The sequence below is a fragment of the Euprymna scolopes genome, chromosome 32 (genome assembly GCF_053919585.1).
Source record: "Euprymna scolopes isolate OS-2025 chromosome 32, ASM5391958v1, whole genome shotgun sequence".
Taxonomy (NCBI): Eukaryota; Metazoa; Mollusca; class Cephalopoda; order Sepiida; family Sepiolidae; genus Euprymna; species Euprymna scolopes.
Window position 1 is genome coordinate 19690942 of NC_136513.1, and position 21698 is coordinate 19712639.

The 21698-nt window shown below is 35.0% G+C and overlaps 1 protein-coding gene across 2 annotated transcripts in view; it reads left to right on the plus strand.

Annotated features, from left to right (window-relative positions):
• Positions 1–21698, plus strand: part of LOC145256235 (uncharacterized) — a 95233-nt gene that overhangs the window by 66646 nt on the left and 6889 nt on the right. For both annotated transcript variants that reach the window (XM_080114882.1, XM_080114881.1), the window contains exon 2: positions 4392–4585. In XM_080114882.1, coding sequence (XP_079971008.1) covers positions 4393–4585 — 193 coding nt within the window. In that variant the 5' untranslated portion in view covers position 4392. The remainder of the gene's footprint in view (positions 1–4391; positions 4586–21698) is intronic.

Below are 21698 nucleotides of genomic sequence, written 5' to 3' on the forward strand. Positions count from 1 at the left end.
GTCAGTGTTTGAGATGTAAAGGAGAACTAATATCAAATAATCTGTACATCTCATAGAGTGATTAATTGTTAGCACCAGGAAGGGGGTCTCTTGATTTCTGAGAACTTCGACTGAAATAAAAATAAAACAAAAATAAGTCCCTCCACAAGTCTGTTCTATCTGTGAATGATTATGCAAAAGTGAAGTTGGGTTGAAGAGCCACCTACATGCACATCGATGCACAACATTCACCTGAAAAGATGGCAAGTTTCTGTCAAAAAGTTGCAATTAAAAAAACTAAACAGTAAATTGTCTATGGCATCATAGCATAATGGGTTAGGGCGCTGGACATAAAGGCCGGGGTTCGAATCCCAACAACAGTCAAGCTAGGCTGAAGAGGAGTGGGGCTCCGAAACGCGTGTCCGTAGATTACTGTTTTTAAAAAAATAATACATACGTCCAAAAAAATAATAAATAAAAAAATACGTCCAAATAAAAAATGGGCGACTTTCTAAGGAAAACACCGGATCTCCGAGGCAGAGACATTAATCTTAATATCGTTAAAAAAAAAAAAAATAAATAAAAAAATATATATATATTAAATCAAATAGAACACATATATAAAGTACGTTTTAATCCGTCCATCACAAAAAATAATAAACAATTGAAAAATAATGTTTATTGATATATTTCGATGAAAGAAACGTGCTTTTGTTAAGATATATATATTTTTCTTCTTACACCTTATGATGGTACTTTTAGGCAGGACATGCCCGTTTAGTTGTTGTTCAATGTTTTTTTTTATAGTCCAGGAATGCAATGCACGTGGCGTGTGCTAAAGGAACAATTGGTTGGTTTCCTGTTATTCCTTTAGCACATGCCATGTGCATTCCTGGACTATAAAAAAAAAAAAACCCAAAAAACTGTTGAACAAAAACTAAATGGACACGTTTTGCCGAAAAGTACTATCATAAGGCATAAGAAGAAAAAAAAATATATCTTGACAAGAGCGAGTTTCTTCACCGACATATATTGATAAACATTATTTTTTACATTGTTTATTATTTATTTTTTTTTTTTTTTTTGGATGGCTTCAAAACGTTTTTTATATACATGTTCTATTTGATCTCCTGTTTACCAACGTTTTGAAACAGGAAAAAAACAGCCAATTATATATATATATATATATATATATATATATATATATATAGTCATCCACATACAGTACTGTTTCGCTGTTTCACAAGCCAGGATTGAAACCCGACTGTCTGTATGAGAGTCAAGGCTCCTAACCATTACACTATTGGCGGCTGCTGAGCGAGTAGTGAATTTAACGATATTTTGACATCGTCCGAAATACCTCCGCTCGATTTGTTTACACAAAGAGCGTCGCTTATATGCTAATGGTAATTCGTGTATCACTTCTCAATATGCTCAACTCAAGATGAGGAGCAATATATATCTATCTATCTATCTATATATCTATAAAAACAGAGATGTGTGTGCCACAGACGATTTCTGATTGGTTAATCCAATAATCACATCTCCTAAAAAAGTATAGTTCTTACGCTCTTAACTTTACCATAAAATATTTTGGTCTTATTTATTGTCCATCTTGGAAGGGTTTAATTTTTTTCTAACTTGCCATTTACAAATTAGAAAAATACGAAAGTTACAGACATCACAATCCAACCTCTGACTCAACGTCCGCCATTAACACAAGAAAGCAAACGCTGGACAGATTATTAGTACTACTACTACTACTACAAACAATACAGCACGAAAACACGCGCACACACGCACACACACTCACGTCCACTACCGTCCTTGGCTACGTCACGTTGTTATGGCAACACGATAAATACACAGTAAATTTGATTTTCTTCATTTCTACGCAAATATTACGCAAATATAAATCATATAGAATATCTGTATGAATATAATTACACGTAATAGTTAAATAAATATGATCATCGTATAAGAGAACCGAAAAAGAAACTAATAGGGAATTTGTATAAAGATGTATTTTCTTTTTAAATAAATAGAAAAAAGGGGTGTTGATAAGACTATCGATACTTATACAGTTTAGTGACGACATTAAAAAATGGAAATATTGAAAAAAAAAATTATTGTACGTAACTGTTATAGACTGAAGTTCTCCGAAAAAAAAATTTCACTTCATTTGATCAAGTAGTTTTTTTTTTGTTACAGCGAAAAACAATGATTTATCACGGCTACGTCAACGTGGCCATTTTGGAAATATACCTAGCAGAATACCTCCATTTTAGGCCAAATTTCGCAATCTAGCCTTTTTTTCTCGCCATATTGAGATGCGCACAACACATCTGCAATTTTTTTACGTTTTTTTTTCTTTTTTTTTTTTAAATCTGCAATTTTTTTGCGTTTTTTTTTTTTTTAAATAAGAATACTATTGAATATGCAAAGAAATTGAAGAATGCAAAGAATTGTAGAATTTTTATACGAGATTATTTTCGAAACATGCTCAGTTGGACACGCATGGATAACTTCGAAACTTCGTTTATTTACTTCTGTTACAAATTAGAAAAAAAAAAACACCCCAAAAATGGCATCTGTCTTCGCAAAAAAAAAAAAATCTCATTCTGGTGGGGGGAAAAAGGGCTAGATTGGCCTAAAATGGAGGTATTCTGCTATGTACGGCAGTTACCTGCCCTTGGGGAATTTCTGGGCCTACAATAACATTTCCAAAATGGCCACGTTGACGTAGCCGTGATAAATCATTGTTTTTCGCTGTTAAAAAAAAACTACTTGATCAAATGAAGTGAAATTTTTTTTCGGAGAACTTCAGTCTATAACAGTTACGTACAATAAAATTTTTTTTTCAATATTTCCATTTTTTAATGTCGTCACTAAACTGTATAAGTACCAGACTATCAATATACACAAAAAATATAGATTTATTTTTGGGTAAAGTTCCCCCGGGTTTTCCTTTCACTTCAGTAAATAATGGTCTTTTGTTATTTATATGGCGTACTATTATCCTTAAATATATGATGTTTATGTTTATATATATGTATAAGTGATAGTGTCTGTGTGTGTCTGTGCGTCTGTGTGCATTTCCCTACGCTAAAACTGTCAATTTTAAGCCTACAGATTCGAAATTTGATATACAGGGTACTGAGATTTGGGAAAATCGATGTGATAGGTTTTCGACATAAATTTGGCGATTAAGTGGTCAATATTCAACAATTAGACCTTTGAGAACTCTACCAAACTCCTCCTACAATTTAAGGTCTGAACACGTGATATTTTATATATATAGATTTCTTGGACATGGATCTAACTTATTAACTTTACTTGATCCCTAAACAATAAATGTTAAGAGGTCATAATAGGAGTCAAAGTTTAAAAAAATTGACCGTTTTTTTTTTCCTCAGCATACACTTCAAAACACCTGGGCAAAGCCGGGCACCGATTGCTAGTATATATATATATATATATATATATATATATATATATATATATATATATATGTCAGTATATTATATCGGTGGGTTGGTACAGTTAGGGAAGCAGGAAACAAAGGGAATTCCAAAGTCTGATGGTCTGATGGAAGAAACGATTAGAATAGAAGGCTTTCTAGCATCTAGTGACCTGAATGGTGAAGGGGTGGGATTTTTGCTGCTTCTCAAGTTAGTCAGGAGTATGTACATCAAGGGAGGAGGCATGAGTATTATGAGTTTACCATATCACATTCCATTAAAGTTCTTGTAACGCAGGTACAGGGATGCAACATTGTAGCGTTCGGTCAGAGGTTAGATACCCATTAGATTTTAGACTCTGTTTTGGACCCTATCTAAGAGTGGGAGACTAGTGGTAGATGTACCAGCCCAGATGTGGCTACAATGCTCCATGCATGGGCGAATTGTGGCTTTGTAAAGATATAGCTAGTTTAGTTAGTTAATGATTTAACAAGCTAAATTTAATAATTTTAAATTATCTATGTTTTTTTTTTATATTCTATTTTAAATTATTTGTTTTTTTTTTATATTTTAAATTATTTGTTTTTTTTATATTTTAAATTATCTATGTGTTTTTTAAATTCTATTTTAAATTATTTATATTTTTTTTATATTCTATTTTAAATTATTTGTTTTTTTTATATTTTAAATTATCTATGTTTTTTTTTAAATTCTATTTTAAATTATTTATGTTTTTTTTTATATTTTAAATTATCTATGTTTTTTTTTATATTTTAAATTATCTATGTTTTTTTTTAAATTCTATTTTAAATTATCTATGTTTTTTTATATTTTAAATTATCTATGTTTTTTTTTAAATTCTATTTTAAATTATTTATGTTTTTTTTTATATTCTAGTGAATGCTGTACTTTTTAACTCATAGGTTTTCTTTATTTCATTTTTGTTTGCAGAATGACGACCGAAAACACTGACCTCTACCGGACATCGTCCAAGATGATCTTGGTTACCCGTGATCCTGTTTACTCCCACAAATCTATAATCCAGGGTCAATACATAGGGCCGAAACCCTACAGTTATTTGCCTCTAGCCATTTTCGTCACTATCATCAATCCAATTCTTGGACCAATTAGTATTCTGTTTTCTGGTAAGTATATTTTTCATTACAGCATAATCATATTTGACACACTGGTTCCCATCAGGTCACTGAAGTTAAGCAACAATGAGCCTAGCCAATACCAGATGGGTGACCATTTAGGACTTCCAGATGCTGTATGTGCTCTCCACTTATCTCAGCATTGTTTCCAGTCATCCTGGGCTTCTCCTTGCCACTGGACTCAAGCAGTGCCAATTCAGGAGAGGTGTGGTTGGGGATTGTGCAACCTTTGCCACCTAATTATATGTGCAGCCGCCGCTACAAGAGGTATCCTTTGTCTGTTTCATTCGAGAGGATCCAAAACTTGATTATTTAAATCATGTCTACTTTTTCTCATCTGGTTCCTTCCTTAGTTAATTCATACATGACACTTAAAAAATGGCCAAATACAATTTTTGGAAGCCAAACTTTGCTTTGAAAAGGCCAATCTAGCAACCCTGGACAAGAATATGAAAGTGACCTACATTTCATGTAGCCTTGTTTTCGAATATCATTATAATAATATATGATCATTGTTGTAATGGTGTGAAATAGAAACTTACAGTAATTTTGACATGCAATGTTTCTTCACCGAAATCAGTGAAATTTTATGTAAAATAGGGAACATTCGAAAGAAACAGGGCAACAAAAAAAATAAGAACATTGTCTGCTTAGAGATACTGGACTGAAGAAATAAATTAAAGATTTTCTCTTACCATCTGATTTTATTATTTGTATTGAACTATGTAGCACAATATTACTTTCTGAATATTTATTGGTACTTATTAATTTATTTGGGCCAGTTCTATATTTAAAATACAATGGACACTATTTTTATAGTAATGTTAATGGACGCGTATTTGCTGCATGCTATTAGTTTTTCTGTTGAAAAATTTAATCTGTTTTGCGCTATCCAGAAATATATCAGCTTTATGAAAACTGATTTTCACTTAAATATATTTCTCTTTCTGTGGAATTTCCGCGGGTCCTGCTGGTTTTCAATTATTTTTCTGAGCAATTCACGAAAAAATTTTAAAGAGATGAATAGTTCTGCACGCCTGTTTTCCTGTTTTTCAATTGACTACAATATGGTCGTCTTCAAGTCCAACGTGAACAACTTCTTGATGAGCCGTTCCCTTAAGTAATCCAATTTACCAAATTTCCACTACTAACGATTACGACAATATTGTCCATTGACTACCATATGCTCATTAATCCTTATCCTCGAGTGGCCTCCGGGCTTGATAAGTGGTGACTCCTTTGAAAAAAAAAAGAAACAAAGTTCTTTGAAATTCTAGGAATTTTTTTCTATCAGCACTAAAATCAATAGAATCTTGACCATTTGTAAAAATGACCTCTTTGTTGACTGCGGCGTGTTGCTAGTCCTATGCGGTTCTAGGAAGCATTTACAGGCCAGAGTGTTCTGCCTCTGTGGCGCTGGCTTTTCAGTCCCATTTTCGGACCCTTGTATCACATCTTCCTGCCGTGGAAGGAAGATAAATACATTCTGTAGTCATAACATTGTCATGTGCTGAGTATATTAAGAAGTTTGTTTTTAAAATTTTTAAATAGAAAAAAAAAAAGGTTTTTAATATCAATGTCAGAGCAAAAAAAAAAAAAAAAAAAAAAAAAAAAATCAAAACAAACAAACCCAAAACAACTCAACTGTATAGTTATGTAGATTAATTTTTAATTCTTAAATACATTTTACGTTTTTTTTTTTTTTGAAAAATTTGTTTACTAATATAAAAAATGCAAGTATGTTTTTTTACAAACCATTTAAAAAATGTAAAATGCATTTAAGAATTAAAAATTAACTTACACTAGCGTGACTTCTGAAAATTCAAAAGAGGACTCATTCATATGTAAGATATTGATGTTGGCATTCTGTAGATGTTCAGTGTAAATGGAGACGCTCTGATATTATTGTTCCTTTTTTGTTAGACCTGCAAAAGTATTTATCTAAGCTAGCACGAACGCCCGGCAAAGCCTGGTCGTAAAGTACGCTTAAATATGATATTTTAATTCTTGCAGATTTCGTATATATTATTATAGAGTTAATGTTCTATCGATTTTTATATATTATAAAGTTGCGATTTCAAAAAAATGTTTTTTTAAATATCCATATGACTTGAGTGCATTAGCTTGAATCAAAACCGAAATAAAAACTTATAAAAAAAAAGTTTTATATATATATATAAACTTGAGTTCTTTCAGCCAGAACCGAAACAAAAACTTTAAAGAATTCTTGATAAAATTATTTATAAAAAAATAGATGATTTAAGTGTCATCAGCTATAATCAAAACCGAAACCAAAACTTATGAAGAATTCTTGGTAAAATTATTTACAAGAAATGGAAGTACATAACAATTAAACGACCCGGATGTAAGCGTGACACAGAAAATAACACACACGCTATCGTATTAATATATAGATGACTATAAAGTTGAGTTATTTTTTTTTTTTCGTTCTGACATTGATATTAAAAGCCTCCTTTTTCTATTTAAAAAATTAATCAAACGAACTTAATATACTCAGCACATGACAATGTTATGACTACAAAATGTATTTATCTTAATGTGACACAAGGGTCCGAAAATGGGATTGAAGAGGCAGCGCCCCAGAGGTGGAACACTCTGGCCTATAAATGGTTTGTAAAAAAAAACATGTACTTGCATTCTTATGTTAGTAGACAAATTTTCACCTTCTTTTACGTAGTTGGAAAGCGAGGTATTTGTGTTTTTGTCCGTGGAAAAGAAAATGAAACTACTGGACGATCTGGCTGAAATTTTGCATGGATGTTATAAGGTCCAGTGAACTATGTATTATAGTATCCGTTGGATAAATAGTTATAAAGATGATGAATAGGGATTAATCACCACAATACCACATTTACTCCAGAAGTTTTCTTAGAAATTATTGGGCTGATCTAGCTGAAGTTTTGCATAAATTTTTATAATATGGTTCAATGAACTATGTATTATTGTGTTTGTTCGATGTGTAGTTAGAGATTAATAGTCACCAAAGTACAACTTTAGTCAAAGTTTAGCATAACTCGCTCATTCTAAGTCAACGGTCTATAACTTTTGTTCATTTTTAATGGGCTAAAAAATCTAGTCTATTTTTAATTGATTTTTAATCTAGTCTATTTCACAGTTGAAGTAGCACAGAAATTCAAATAAATATTACAAGTACAGAATTTCCATTGCAGACCTATGGCATTGTTTGTCGACTGGTGGACTGGTGGGGATAATGTAAAAGTTCAAATGACCTTTCTTTTTGTTTTTTTTTTTCGTTTTTTTTTCTTTTCGTTTTTTTTTCGTTCTTTTTTTTTTTTTCCTTTTTTTTTGTTGCTCATTCTGGGGTGCCTATGTGCCTATTTATCCATGATCCAATTTAGTGTCGGCCTGTACGCAGGAGAGTAGGTTAGTCTGATTATATTGATTATTTTATTCTGACTTAATTTGGAAACAGCTGCGCTGCGATGATGGTTAATGTTTTCAGTTGGTTGTCGATGTTTTTCACGTGTTGCATTTTACGAAATTTTCAAAAATCCCAGGGCCTGGGGCTAACACTTGATCTCTATATGAGATTTATAGATGTTCGAATATTCCATTAGAGTCCTCTTTATGACAAACCATAATTTAGTAAAGAAGTTCGGAATATTAATTTTCCTTTTACTTATAGACCAGGTAACTGCGTTTTTTTTTTTGGGGGGGGGGGTCCATATGATCTCTTGGTCTTACTGGGTTCCAGGACAAGAATTCATCTGGTCTGGTGGAGTATTGTTACTATAGGTAAGAGAAGGTGCACCATACTGAAGAGATTTTTATTTGGGCTTTGAATACTATGTTATTTTAAATATTTAGTCATGGTTTACTTTTAAATTAAAGTATCAGCAGACAATCAGAGACAGTGTCTAGTACGCATTCAGGTTCTCTCCAATAGGTGTTCAGGTTCTCTCCATTAATGAAAAATTCATTTGTATTATTTGAATTAGTAAAGAAGTTAGAAATATTAGTTTTCCTCTCACTTTACTGTGTTATAGTATATCTATCTCTTGGTCTTACTGGATTCAAGGACAAGAATTCATCTAGCCTGGAGTATCCAGCTTAGTGTTATTACTATAGGCAAGATCACTTAGAGAAGATGCACCAATCCTAGTATAAGCCAGTTTGGCCTTCGGGACAAGATCAAAGTGTGAACGCTGGGGTTATTAGTTAGATTAGGATCCACAGAGTGATTGAGGTATTTTGGTAAATGTTGCCAGTCAAGAGTAAGACTTCAAAGTCTCATCTGTTACATAGTCAAAAAGACCCTGTACCCTCCCCCTCCCAATTTCTTATAGGGCCTTGTGCCTAATTTTGTTGAATTGAATTTTTTGTACGTTTTTTATGTTCAATTTTTTCTTTCTCAATAAAATATATAAACAAGATCAAAGTGTAGTATCTGTTCCGGCAGATACTGCAAAGCTATGACTAGCAAAGACCAGCTATGACTAGCAAAGACCATATGTGGGGATAACCCCACATATCTGACCTTGGTCACTGAAGGGGCAACCCTTCATACCACCAGTTTCTAATCCAGCTCCCACTTCCCACCTCTCGGGAGCTGGATCCCCTCTTTCCCTCCCCCTTCCCCCTATCTCCACATTAAAAACGCCCTCCTGCCTAATTTGCTCAGTGGGGAAGCAAATAAATAAAAACAAAGTGTAGTATCTGTTCCGGCAGATGCTGCAAGCTATGACTAGCAAAGACCAGCTATGACTAGCAAAGACCAGATGTGGGGGCAACCCCACATGCCTGACCTTTAACCAGCTCCCATTTCCCATCTCTCGGGAGCTGGTCCCCTTTTTCCCTTCCCCCTCCCTTCACTCCTCACATTAAAAATTGGCCTTGTGCCTAATTTGCTCGGTGGGAGAGCAAATAAATACCATCTGTTCCGGCAGATGCTGCAAAGCTATGACTAGCAAAGACCAGCTATGACTAGCAAAGACCATATGTGGGGGTAACCCCACATATCTGACCTTGGTCACTGAAGGGGCAACCCTTCATACCAACAGTTTCTAATCCAGCTCCCACTTCCCTCCTCTCGGGAGCTGGATCCCCTCTTTCCCTCCCCCTTCCCCCTATCTCCACATTAAAAACGGCCTCCTGCCTAATTTGCTACGTGGGGAAGCAAATAAATAAACAAAGTGTAGTATCTGTTCTTCAGATGCTGCACTTCTATTTCTTGTTCTCTTTCGGTGAAGGAGAAATCCTTCACGACTGAGACAATTTTTATTTTTGTATCTTTTCTCCACGTTAAAAAACGACCCTGGTGTCTAACTCTGTCCCGTGGGGAAGCATAGTAAATAGGTAGTATAAGCCAGTGTATGGTAGGTAGCCACACGGAGGAGATTTTATTTGGACTTTGAATACTATGTCATTTGGAATATTTATTCAGGGTTTACTTGTAAAGGGAAAAGTATCCTCATGGCAGGTTGTACTGACAAACCCCTGTACAGAGATATCTTAGACATTCGAGAATAGCTTCTAGTAGACATTCAAGTTCTCTCCAGTAGGCATTTAAGTTCACTCTTTATATAGATTGTGTGTGCATGTATTATTGTATCCGTTTGATAAATAGTTATGAAAATGATAAATCATTCAGATATAAATTTCGAAATCGAACCAAATTGAATCAAAACAAAAAAAAAAAATTTATAAATATAAAACCTTTCCACAATAATAGATAATAATAAATTATGATTACCTTGATATTTTACTGCAGTTTCATGGCATATCCAATTGTAAGTATTGTTCTAATGTATTCTGAAACGATCATAATCATTTGTATTCAAATGAATTATATCGTTCAGGAACCAAAAACTTAGACACTCGAGGACAGTGTCTAGTAGGCATTCAAGTTCTCTGTATTTAACACTGGTATGTCATGTTCGTTGTATTGAATAATGTTTTACACTGTGGCATCTATGATTATTTGGAGGTGATAACTCTGCTGGAGTAGGAGGCGACAGTTTTTGCCCAGGTTGAGGATTCTTAAGGTGTAAGTTCCATAACATTAGAGAAGTAGTCAATCACCTCAGCAAAAATAACCTTCTTAGTGACATGCAATATGGTTTCCGTTCTGCTAGATATACAGCAGATGTGCTTACAGTTATATCTCATAGGATTAGTGAATCTCTTGATGGAGGCTTCCTTTCTAGGGTAATTGTCCTTGACATATCAAAGGCCTTTGATAGGGTTTGGCATAAAGGTCTACTTCACAAGATCTCCAGCTATGGTATAGCTGGAAATGTGTTCTCAATTATTAAGTCATTTCTCTCTGATAGGTTCATAAGAGTAATGGTTGATGAGCAGAAATCAGAGGCTCATATTATTAATGCTGGAGTCCCTCAGGGGTCCATCCTGAGTCCAACTCTCTTCCTGATCTACATCAATGATCTTCCAAATTACATCCTTAGATCGTTTGTAGACATTTATGCTGACGACATTACCATTTATGGCAGTACATCAAAGGTCGTAAATGACAAAGTTCTCTCTGATTCTCTCTCCTCTGATCTTGAGCACTAGGTACATTGGGGAAAGAAGTGGCTGGTTACTTTTAATGCATCTAAAACCAAGCTTCTCTCTTTACATCATCAACTCTCTGATCCCCATCTGGCTTCAATTGAAATGAATGGCTCTCGTCTTGGGGAGGCTCCATGTTTTGACAAGTTTCTGGGCTTGACCTTTACTCCTGATCTGAAATGGAATACGTACATCAAATCCGTTATCAAGGTCGCTGGAAAAATGATGGGATCCTTCTATCGATCCAGTATATATCTCACTGCTGATGCAATTCTCTACTTATATAAGAGCCAGATACGTCCAAGGATGGAGTATTGTTGCCACATCTGGGCAGGAGCTGCTAGAAACACTCTATCCTGCCTTGACAGAGTTCAAAATAGACTTTGTAGTCTCGTAGGGATGCCCTTTTCTCTTCCCTGTAACCTCTTTCCTACAGAAAGCCTATCTCTGCTTTATCATTATTTTCATGACAAGTGCTCGTCTGAGCTCCAATCTATGGTCCCCCCTCGCCAAACTTTCATGAGAAACCCTCGTCTAGCTGAAAACACTGTCATAATTTCTCACACTCTTTATCTGCGCCTAAACCTAAACATAGATTCCATGAACAAAGATTCTTTCTTAGAACTGCACACCTGTGGAACTGAATTCCGTTTGCCTGCTTTCCAGCTGACTACAATATAGTCATCTTCAAGCCCAACGTAAACAAGTTCTTGATGAGCCGTTCACCTTAATCCAATTTACCAAATGTACACTACTAACAATTACTAAGATATTATCCCATTGACTACTGTTCACTCTTTAACTCTTATCCTCGAGTGGCCTTTGGGCCTTGATAAGAGGTGACTCTTTTGTGAAAAAAAAAATATTCCTTAAATGATGTTTCAACATGAGGATTGGTAATCTGTATTATTTGTCCAATTGTATCGTCGGATCTTATTCTCACTACATTTCAGCTGGTGTAATTTCCAATCTTTAGGTGTGTCTTGCCGAACTCAGAGGATTTGTACAGAATTTCAAATGAAACCCTTTATTTACTCCACAGAGGTAGCTTGCTCTTGTTTTGTCAGCCATGACCAGGTAGAAGTCATAATTATAGTCTTTGTATCGCCTGCACTGAAGATTGAACCTTCCACAAGGGCAAGTGGTGAAGTGGATATTAATGGTATTTAGTTCTCTCTCACTGCAAGAACTTAGACACCAGGGTCAGAAAGTCAAATTGAAAAGTCAACGTCCCCAAGGAGGGGTACTCTGACTTGCAAAATGTGCCTGAACAGCCCTGTCGGCATTCTTTGGTAAGGGCGCCTCAGGCAATTAGCAATAAACTAGCCACTTCTCAAAGAGAGAAGGCAAAGCCTGGAAGGGTGGACCTCCTAGAACTGCACACGAATAGAATTATACTGCAATTAACAGAAACTAGGTCATTACAGGCATGGTCTAATCTCTGTTGATTTTGGAAGTTGACGGTAAAAATCCCTCTGAATAGAAAATTCTACACGAGAACGTTAGTTGGAATAATTAAAAAAAAAAAATCCTTGTTGTTTTACTGGGTTCAGCATTAAGAGTTGTGTGACTGGTACAAATTTATTGATGGATGGAAATATTTATAAAAATAAATCATTTCTTGAGTAAAGAAATATTTTTGACTAACCGGCGGGGAGGGGGGAGCACAACCTTGCTCGTTGTAAAATGCGTTTAAATATATATTAATTCCTGCAGATTTTGTATTTATTACTACAGAGCCAATTTTCTATTGAATATTTTATATATATATATATATATACTAGATTTCTGACGACGGGCCAGTTTGCTGGCTGGCTGGCTGCTGCCCAACTTTGACGCTATGACAACTACACATACGCGATCGAGCAAGGAGGCGTCAGAATTGCGTCGTGTGCGTTTTGTCATAGTTATCATATTCGGAAAACTGAGGACAGACAGTGTGCATGTGGTGTGCTCTTGCAAACGCCTCCTCGATCCAATATGTATATATATATATATTACTGATTTCAAAAGTTAAAAAAAAATGACTTTGGTACCATCAGCTAGAATCAAAACCAAAATATTTAGTGCTCCACCTGCGTTCCCGACCATTTGAGGTAACCTAACAGATAAAGAAGAAAGATTTAAAATTAAACTTCTAGTTAACGATTGAATTTGCGCATGCATAAAACTAATAAAAATAATTTGGCAAGTTGAAAATGAACATTTTGCACTTCAACTTGCCAACATATTTCTGTACGTGTTATTCTTACATCCAAACAAAGATTTTACTCGTTATAAACCATCCTTTGTGTATAATTGACATTTCCTGTTAATTTTAGTGTCATGTGACCAGTGTTATGTTTCTGATTTCTTTTTTTTGAGATGAGGATTGATTATGCGTATTATTTGGATCCATCGAACTACTGTTCTCATCTTGAGTGTTATTTTCACAACGTTTCGGTCAATGTAATCTCCAACCGTCTTCAGGTGTATCTTGTCGAACTCGGGAATGTTTCTGTTGAACCTGCGAATTTCGACGGAACCCTTTATTTACTTCACGTGAGTAGCATGCTCTCGTGCCGTCAGCCATGACTGGATAGCGGTCCTAAGTAATTCGCAATGTAAAGTGATATTCTCCTAAAGGTAGAAGGTTCAATTCTCAGTGTGGGCGACCGAAAAATACAATTGCTAATTACTTAGGACCTCTACCCAGTCATGGCTGATAGAACGAGAGCGTGCTACGCCTGTGAAGTAAGTAAATAGTTCTGTTTGAAATTCTGTCAAAATTTCCGAGTTCGATAGAAAGATTCCAGAGTTCGACATGATACACCTTAAGAAGGTTGGAGGTTACATCGGCTGAAACGTGAAAAATGAGACTCAAGATAAGAGCAGTAGTTCAAAGGATCAAAAATATCTGTTTTCATACTACACTTCATCTTTTCTGTCATCGGTCAGTGGAGGAGACATCCTTCATGACTGAGACCATTTCCATTTTTGTTCCTATTCAGAGTGCCCCATTTTGGAGAACTGGATTTTTCTCCACATTTAAAACAGACCTTGCTCTGCCCTCTAAATCTGAGTGTCTAACTCTGTCCCCATGGGAAGGCAAGTAAATAGGAACAAATATAAGGTATTTTATTCAATGTTGGCTATGCACCGATTGAGGGCAAGGTAAGAGGAGTTTGTACATGTACAGAGGGCCAAAAACAACAATATTGCAAAACTTGCTTAGAAGTTACCAAAAAAAAAACTTCGCTATAAAATTTTTTTTTTACTTGGTGATGGTGGCAGGGGGTCACCGTTTATCAAGGTCTAGAGGCTACTTCTAAATAAGGGTCAATGGTTGTTAGGTAGATCTTGAGACAACACAGTGATGATCAGTAATGGTGGAAGTTGAATATGGTTTAATTATATAAGAGGACAGCACAAGAAGAACTTATTTACATTAGATTCGAAAGCAGTCATGTCATAGTTAGCTGGGAAGCCGCCCTAGGGTATTGTGTTCAACTAATCGACAGTTTTAGGAAAGAAACTTTGCTCATGGAATTTTTGTTTAGTTTTGGGCACAGATAGAGAGTGAGTGAATTTGTTGACAGTTGTTGTACCTGGACGAACATTTGTTGTAAATATTTTACAGGTGAGAGGTGGAAGGGCATAGATTGAAGCTCAGTCAAGCACCTACCATGAAAACAACGATAGAGAGAGCAGAGATAAACTCGCAACGTCTCTTCTGTGAGAAAGAGGAAGTAGGGAGGCAAAAAGGTTCTTGATTGTTTTAATAAACTTCTTTTGGAAAAATAAACATTCATTTTGCAATAAGCAGTCCTAAAAGAAGGCTATTGCTTTGTTTTTCTGTCCTGAGTTACCTTATCTAGCAGTTTGTTTTTTCTCTTCTTTTTTTCGTTTGCAAAGGAGGAGGGGAGATTTGATAAGCACTTTACACTGAATGTTTCTGCTGTGGTTGGTCATTAAGTTTCATTATTGAGAAAATTTAGCATTCTAATTACTGGTTTTTGTTAGCTAAAAATGATTGTCCGATGTTTGAATTAACTCCGCTGCGAGAAAGTTTGTGTCTGGGTCAGGGTATTTTGTTCTGGCAGTTAATCAAGAAAACGAAGTATAGTAATACTACGTTAAATACGTTAAATCTAATCATTGTTTACAACCATTTAAATTAAAGGTTTCTACTTTTTTTTTTTAATTGTTAAAACCGCCCATAAACAACTCTGAAAAAGATTAATTAAAAGGTGAAAAGAATAAAAGTCCAGAATAGTTAACAATCGAGCAAACGTAAACAAAATAAAAATCTTTCTGAATTTGTATTATTTGAGACTAGCAGGGAGACCCGACGTTGCTTGGGATTGAATGAGAATCAACCTCACGTATTTTATTTTCGTTGAAATCGGTGAAGTTGTCCATTATTCAATAAATCAATTGTCTGCTCTAGTTGGGGACCCATCGTTGTGCACCCAGGATGAAGCTTCACATGCGTCCTTGTAGCGACTTAGTCCACAATACATTGTAGTTTACATTTCACTGTAAAGAACCTGCTATTGATTATTATATATTATTACTATCAGTTTAGCCCGGTTTCGCTGGGACCCTATTTACTGTTCATAACTTAATGTGCATATATATATATATATATATATATATATATATATTAAAAAGTTTGACTCATGTCCAGGTAACCTACATCTAAAATTTTCAGTGTTTGAACCCCAAATTGGCTGAATAGTTTGCTAGAGACAGCAAAGGTCACATCTTTTTAACTTTGACTCCTTGGTAGCCCTATTCTAGGCTAGTAACTGAATATACTTTATGTAAAATTTCAAATGTTTAAACCAAAATTTGGATGAGTAATTTGGTAGAGACGACAGAGGTCAAATTTTTTAAACTTGACGCCGATTTTGACCCCTTAACATTTATTGTTTTGGGTTCAAAACAAATTAAAAAGTTTTATCCATGTCCAAGTAACCTACATCTAAAATCAAGTGTTTAGACCCAAAATTGGGTGAAGAGTGTGGTAGATTTTTCAAAGGTCAAATTGTTGAACTTTGACCCTTTGACAGCCAAATTTCTGGCCAAAAACCGATTACAAAGATTTTCCCAAATCTCAATAAACCTTATGTCAAATCTCAAGTCTGTAGACTGAAAATTGGCAGAGTAATTTGGTAGGGAAATGTACACACAAAGACACACACACAGATAGACATTTTCACTTTTATAGATACATAGATTTTTATACAATGGCTTGAATTAACGTTTAAAATGCAAAAGTCAAGTATCATTATTCAATTGTGCTCCAAACAGAATTATTCATTTCGAACACACCCATGTCATATCAAAGAACCTACTGTTAATTTTATTTTATTGTGCGGTAATAAAACTTCTTAAATGTACTTGTGATGTTAGGCTGCATAAGGTGTTAACGTTAGTCAAAATCGCCCGCTCCTTCTTTCATCCGATTTTTTCGATTATCGATACTTGTCAAAGACATTCTAATACAAAACCTATCTTAGGACACTGTCAGACACATAAAGTGTATTTGTGTGAAATAATAATTAAAAAAAAAAAAAAACTTTTTAAATCGGCCCAGCCGTTTCGGAGCCCATAGAGAACAAACTTACACACGCAGACAAAGTTCCTTTTATATAATAGTAGAGATAGAGATAAAGAATCCTACAGTTTCCACACATTAAAAGTATTTGGATTGATAACATTATTCTCACAACGTTTTGGTCGATGTAACCTCCAAACTTCTTCAGGTGTATCTTATTGAACCCTGGAATCTTTCTGTTGAACATGTGAATCTGTATAAGTTTTAAGTCATTGTTTGCACTAAGGATCGAACCTTTAACCTCCGGAAGAGTTTTGCTTAAACAATGCTAGTCGAATACCTCCAGTTTGCATAGGTATCTTGTTATTGTTGTACACTAGAACCCCGGGATATGGCATTAATCCGTTCCGGGATTGAGATTGTTGGGTGAAATCTGCCGTATGGCGGGGCCTAAGCAAAATTTTATACAGTACATATTAAAAATTAATGACAAAATACAGTACAGTATATAATACACATGTATATAAATCAAATAACGTTATAAATAACACTGTAAAGCGAGACAAATACCGTAACCAGGGGCCGTAAAAATTGTATTCTACATCGTAACCTGAAAAAACCGTATTCCGGGGTTATATTGTACTATGTTATTGGCAATATAACGAGAGCGTGCTACGCCTGTGAAGCTTAATTTGTTTTAAAATATTACTTTGTTTTGTACAGAAAACTTGTATTTTCCCCCAAATTAATGCATTACAAGATGGACTATTTATGTGCCTCTATTTATTTGCTCCCCACAAGGTCGGTTTTTAAGTTGGGGTAACTCCAACTCCCCTTCTCCCCCTCCCCCCCAAAAAAAGCATCTCTCTTAATTAGGACAAAAGTAAAAGTTGCTTCATTCTGGATAGATTTCTATTTTTCGGACAAAAGACAAAATGTATACAAGAACAGATACTACACTTTGCCCCTATCCAAATATGTGATATCACGTGTGTTTCCTAAAAACTAAAATTAAATAAATAAATATAGTGTGGGACAATGTTTTATTTTTCCTAATTAAACGTGTCCTGAATATGACCTTAAACTATATCCAGTGGTGAGGCCCTAGCTTGCGGGCTTTGGGGAGTGTGGAGCCACCCCTTAATTACCATTGCTCCCAGGTTCACTCTGACCTGGAATGTTAGTACCTGTTAGAGTCCCAACTATGGGTTAAATAGAAACCGACTTGAAAATAACAAATATATTCTATTAAAATATTTTTCTTCAAAAGCTTTGGATTCGGCATTAAATAACCCGAAAACGGTTGATATACTGTAAAACAAAAACAACCAACCAACCTAATTAAACGTAAAAACACACGTTAAATGTGCATATATTTTTTCAAACGTAAAAATACACTTGTGTGGGGGATTAGGGTTAGGTGAGAAACGAAAAAATATACTTGTGTGGGGGATTAGGGTTAGGTGAGAAACGAAAAAATATACTTGTGTGGGATGATCTATAGATTTTAATTTTACTGGTTGTTTAAAATCAATAAATACTTACTATTTTATTATTGCTACCAGCAGTGGAAGATCTTGTTTTAAGCAAAATCAAATAATTAAAAGAATCGTTTTTGGCATCGGAAAATAGGCACAAATTTTTCAGATACCAATTCCAATACACTTAAAAGTTCCGATTTTTTTCCGATTCCAATTAATCGTCCCAACATTACAAAATACAGACTATCTCAGATGGGGAATTCGGAAATACTTTTAAAAAATCCGTATAAATTTGAAGTAACAAAATTAAAAAAAAAAAATTAAACTTGTGTTTTATTGACATAAAAAAATATTTTTAACAGACAATTTGATTTAAAATTATATAAAAACTGAAATTTATTAATGTGTACCTAGCATCAGAAATAATTTCCATGCACAGTTGTTTTCCAAGAATTTCCCATCTGCTTCCCTGCAAACTGCTACATGGTCGTCTTCAAATCCAATGTCGACAATTACTTGTCATGAACTCTCTCCATTCATTTTCAATCCTTTCATGATGTTTTTCATCATTTAACTGACAATACACCCATCTTAATAACGCTTATCATTGAGTAGCTTTTGGACTTGATAATTGGTGAGTTCTTAGTAAAAGAAAACTGTACTTTATTTTTGCATAAAAAGTAAATAAAATTAAAACGTTTATCATCATCGGTTTAACGTTTATTTTATATACTAGTAAAACTTGGACAGCTTTTAGAAATTGACTTCAAACTAAACTATATCTGATCAGGTCTCGGCTTTCAGAAATTTACTTTTTTTTCCTTTCCCTGGGAGTCATCACTTATCAAGACCCGAAGTCCACTCGAGGATAAGGGTTAATGAATGTAAGATGGTAGTGTACTAATTGCTAATGGTGTAAATTGGGCAGAATTTGATTATTTATGGGGACGGCTCAACAAGAACTTGTTTACATTAGATTTGAAGGCTACCATGTTGCATTCAACCAGGAAGTATGCTAGTGGAGCAGTGTTCCAAAAGCAGGCAGTTCAGAGAAATAAGCTTTGTTCATTGAATCTGCGTTTAGATTTAGGCATTTTATATAACTTATTTAGGTTTTATATAACTTTCTTGCTACTCCCCCCTCCCACGACTGTAACAATATACATGCAGAAAGTTAATCAATGTGAACAAACATTTTGCTGTTCAACTCCCCACACAAGTTCATATATCTTGACCATACCATAGTAGTCTTTTGTGTTTCAGTAGCTATGTCTCCCCTCACCTCTTTTTTTTTTTTTTTTTTTTTTTTTTTACAACGGAGTCACTAAAGGCCATTCGAGGATAAGGATTAATGAGTGTATGCTGATGAAAATTAGATAGAAGTTGACTATTTAAAGAGGACACCTCAACAAGAATTTGTTTTCATTGAACTTGAAGGCGATCATGTTGTAGTTAGTTGGAAAGCAGGCTAGCAGAACAGAGTTTCACAGGCGGACAGTTCTACGAGCGAAACTTTATTCATGGAACTTGCATTTAGATTTAGGCACAGACAGTGAGGGAAATTGTTGATAGTGGTTGTAGTTCGACGTGTTTTTTTTTTTTTTTTTTTTTTTTTTTTCAAAAACTTTGCTTATGGCAAATAAAATGAAATAAAAATTGTAATTGTGTTGCCGAAATTAAATAAAGTCCCCAACTAAAAAAAAACAAACAAAAATCAAAACAAAGAGTAACATTTTATTCAAAAGAATTAAGTTAATAATAAGCCTTTGTGTGAATCACTTCCGGTTTGACTGCTCACCAAAAAAAAAACAAAAAAAAAAAAAACGATAAATTATCAAAATAAACAACAAAAACTTATGGAGAAGATTTAACACCAAATTATTTCTAAAAACAATCACACAATTTTTTTTTTTGTATTTATTTTTAAATAAAAACCATTCTTTTCCTTCTAATCTTGTGAAGGCAAGGTTGAGGAGTCAAAAAGTATATGGAATGACTCAGAGAATTCTAAGACATTCGACTTATATACTAGCAAGGAGACCCGACGTTGCCCGAGATTGACTGATTATCAAGGAAGTTTTCACACTCCCATATTTTTATTGCTATCAAAATTGGCGAAATCGCTCGTTTTTCAATCAAATCGATTAATTGCTTGCTCTAGTTGGGGACCCATTGTGGTACACTCGGATGAAGCTTCACGTGCCTCTCCACAGTGACTTAGTCCACAATACATTGTGGTCTACATTGCACTGTAGAAAACCTACTGTTGATTTTAAAAAAATATTTTTAAATATAATGGCTTGAATTAAAGTTTAAAATGCAAACGTCGAATATCATTCTTCAGTTGTGCTCTAAACAAAAACATTCATTTCGAATGCACCCCTGTCATATCAAAGAACCTACTGCTGATTTTATATGGCTGGCCTTATTGCTTGTGCGGTGATAATGGCTTGAATTAAAGTTTAAAAGGAAAAATCAAGTATCATGCTTCAATTGTGTTCTAAATGGAAACATTGTTTGAACGGGTTCCTATCATATCAAAAAATCTTACTGTTGATTTTAAATGCTGAACCTTTCGCTTTTTTTTTTTTTTTTCTCATGGTGGTCACCACTTATCAAGGCCCGAAAGCCACTCAGGGATAAGGGTTATTGCAAGTACAGTACGTTAGTGTGGAGATTTAATGAAGTGTCTACTTAAGGGGGCGGTTCATCAGGAATTTGTTTACGTTGGACTTGAAGACATCCAGGTTGTAGTCAGGTGGGAAGCAGGCAGACGGAACAGAGTTCCACAGGCGTGCAGTTCTAAGAAAGCTGCTTTGTTCATGGAATCTACGTTTTGATTTAGGTACAGATAAAGAGTGGGGAAAATTTTTGACAGTGGATTCAGCTAGACGGGTGTTTTTCGTAAAATATTGGTGAGGGGGGACCAGAGGTTGGTGTTCAGATGAGCATCTGCCATGAAAATAACAATAAGTTAGGCTCGCAACGTCTCTTCTGTGGGAGAGAGGTTGCAGGGAAGAGAAAAGAGCATCCCCCACTAAGCCACGAAGTCTATTTTGTACTCTGTCAAGGCAGGATAGGCTGTTTTTAGCAGCTCCTGTCCAGATATGGCAGACTATTCCATTCTTGGATATACTTGGCTTTTATATAGATAGAATTGCATCGGTAGTGAGATATCTTCTGGAGCGATAGAAGGATCCCACCATCTTTCCAGCGACCTTGGCAACCGACTTGATGTACGTGTTCCATTTCAGATCAGGAGTAAAGGTCAAGCCCAGAAGCTTGTCAAAACATGGGGCTTCTCCCAGACGAGAGCCATCCATTTTAATTGATACCAGATGGGGATCAGAGCGTTGATGATGTAAAGATAGGAGTTTGGTTTTAGATGCATTAAAGGTAACCAGCCCCGTCTTCCTCCTCTGACCCACGTGCTCGAGATCAGAGGAGAGAGAATCAGAGAGAACTTTGTCATTTACAGCCTTTGATGTGTTGCCGTAGATGGTCGTGTCATCAGCATAGATATCAACGA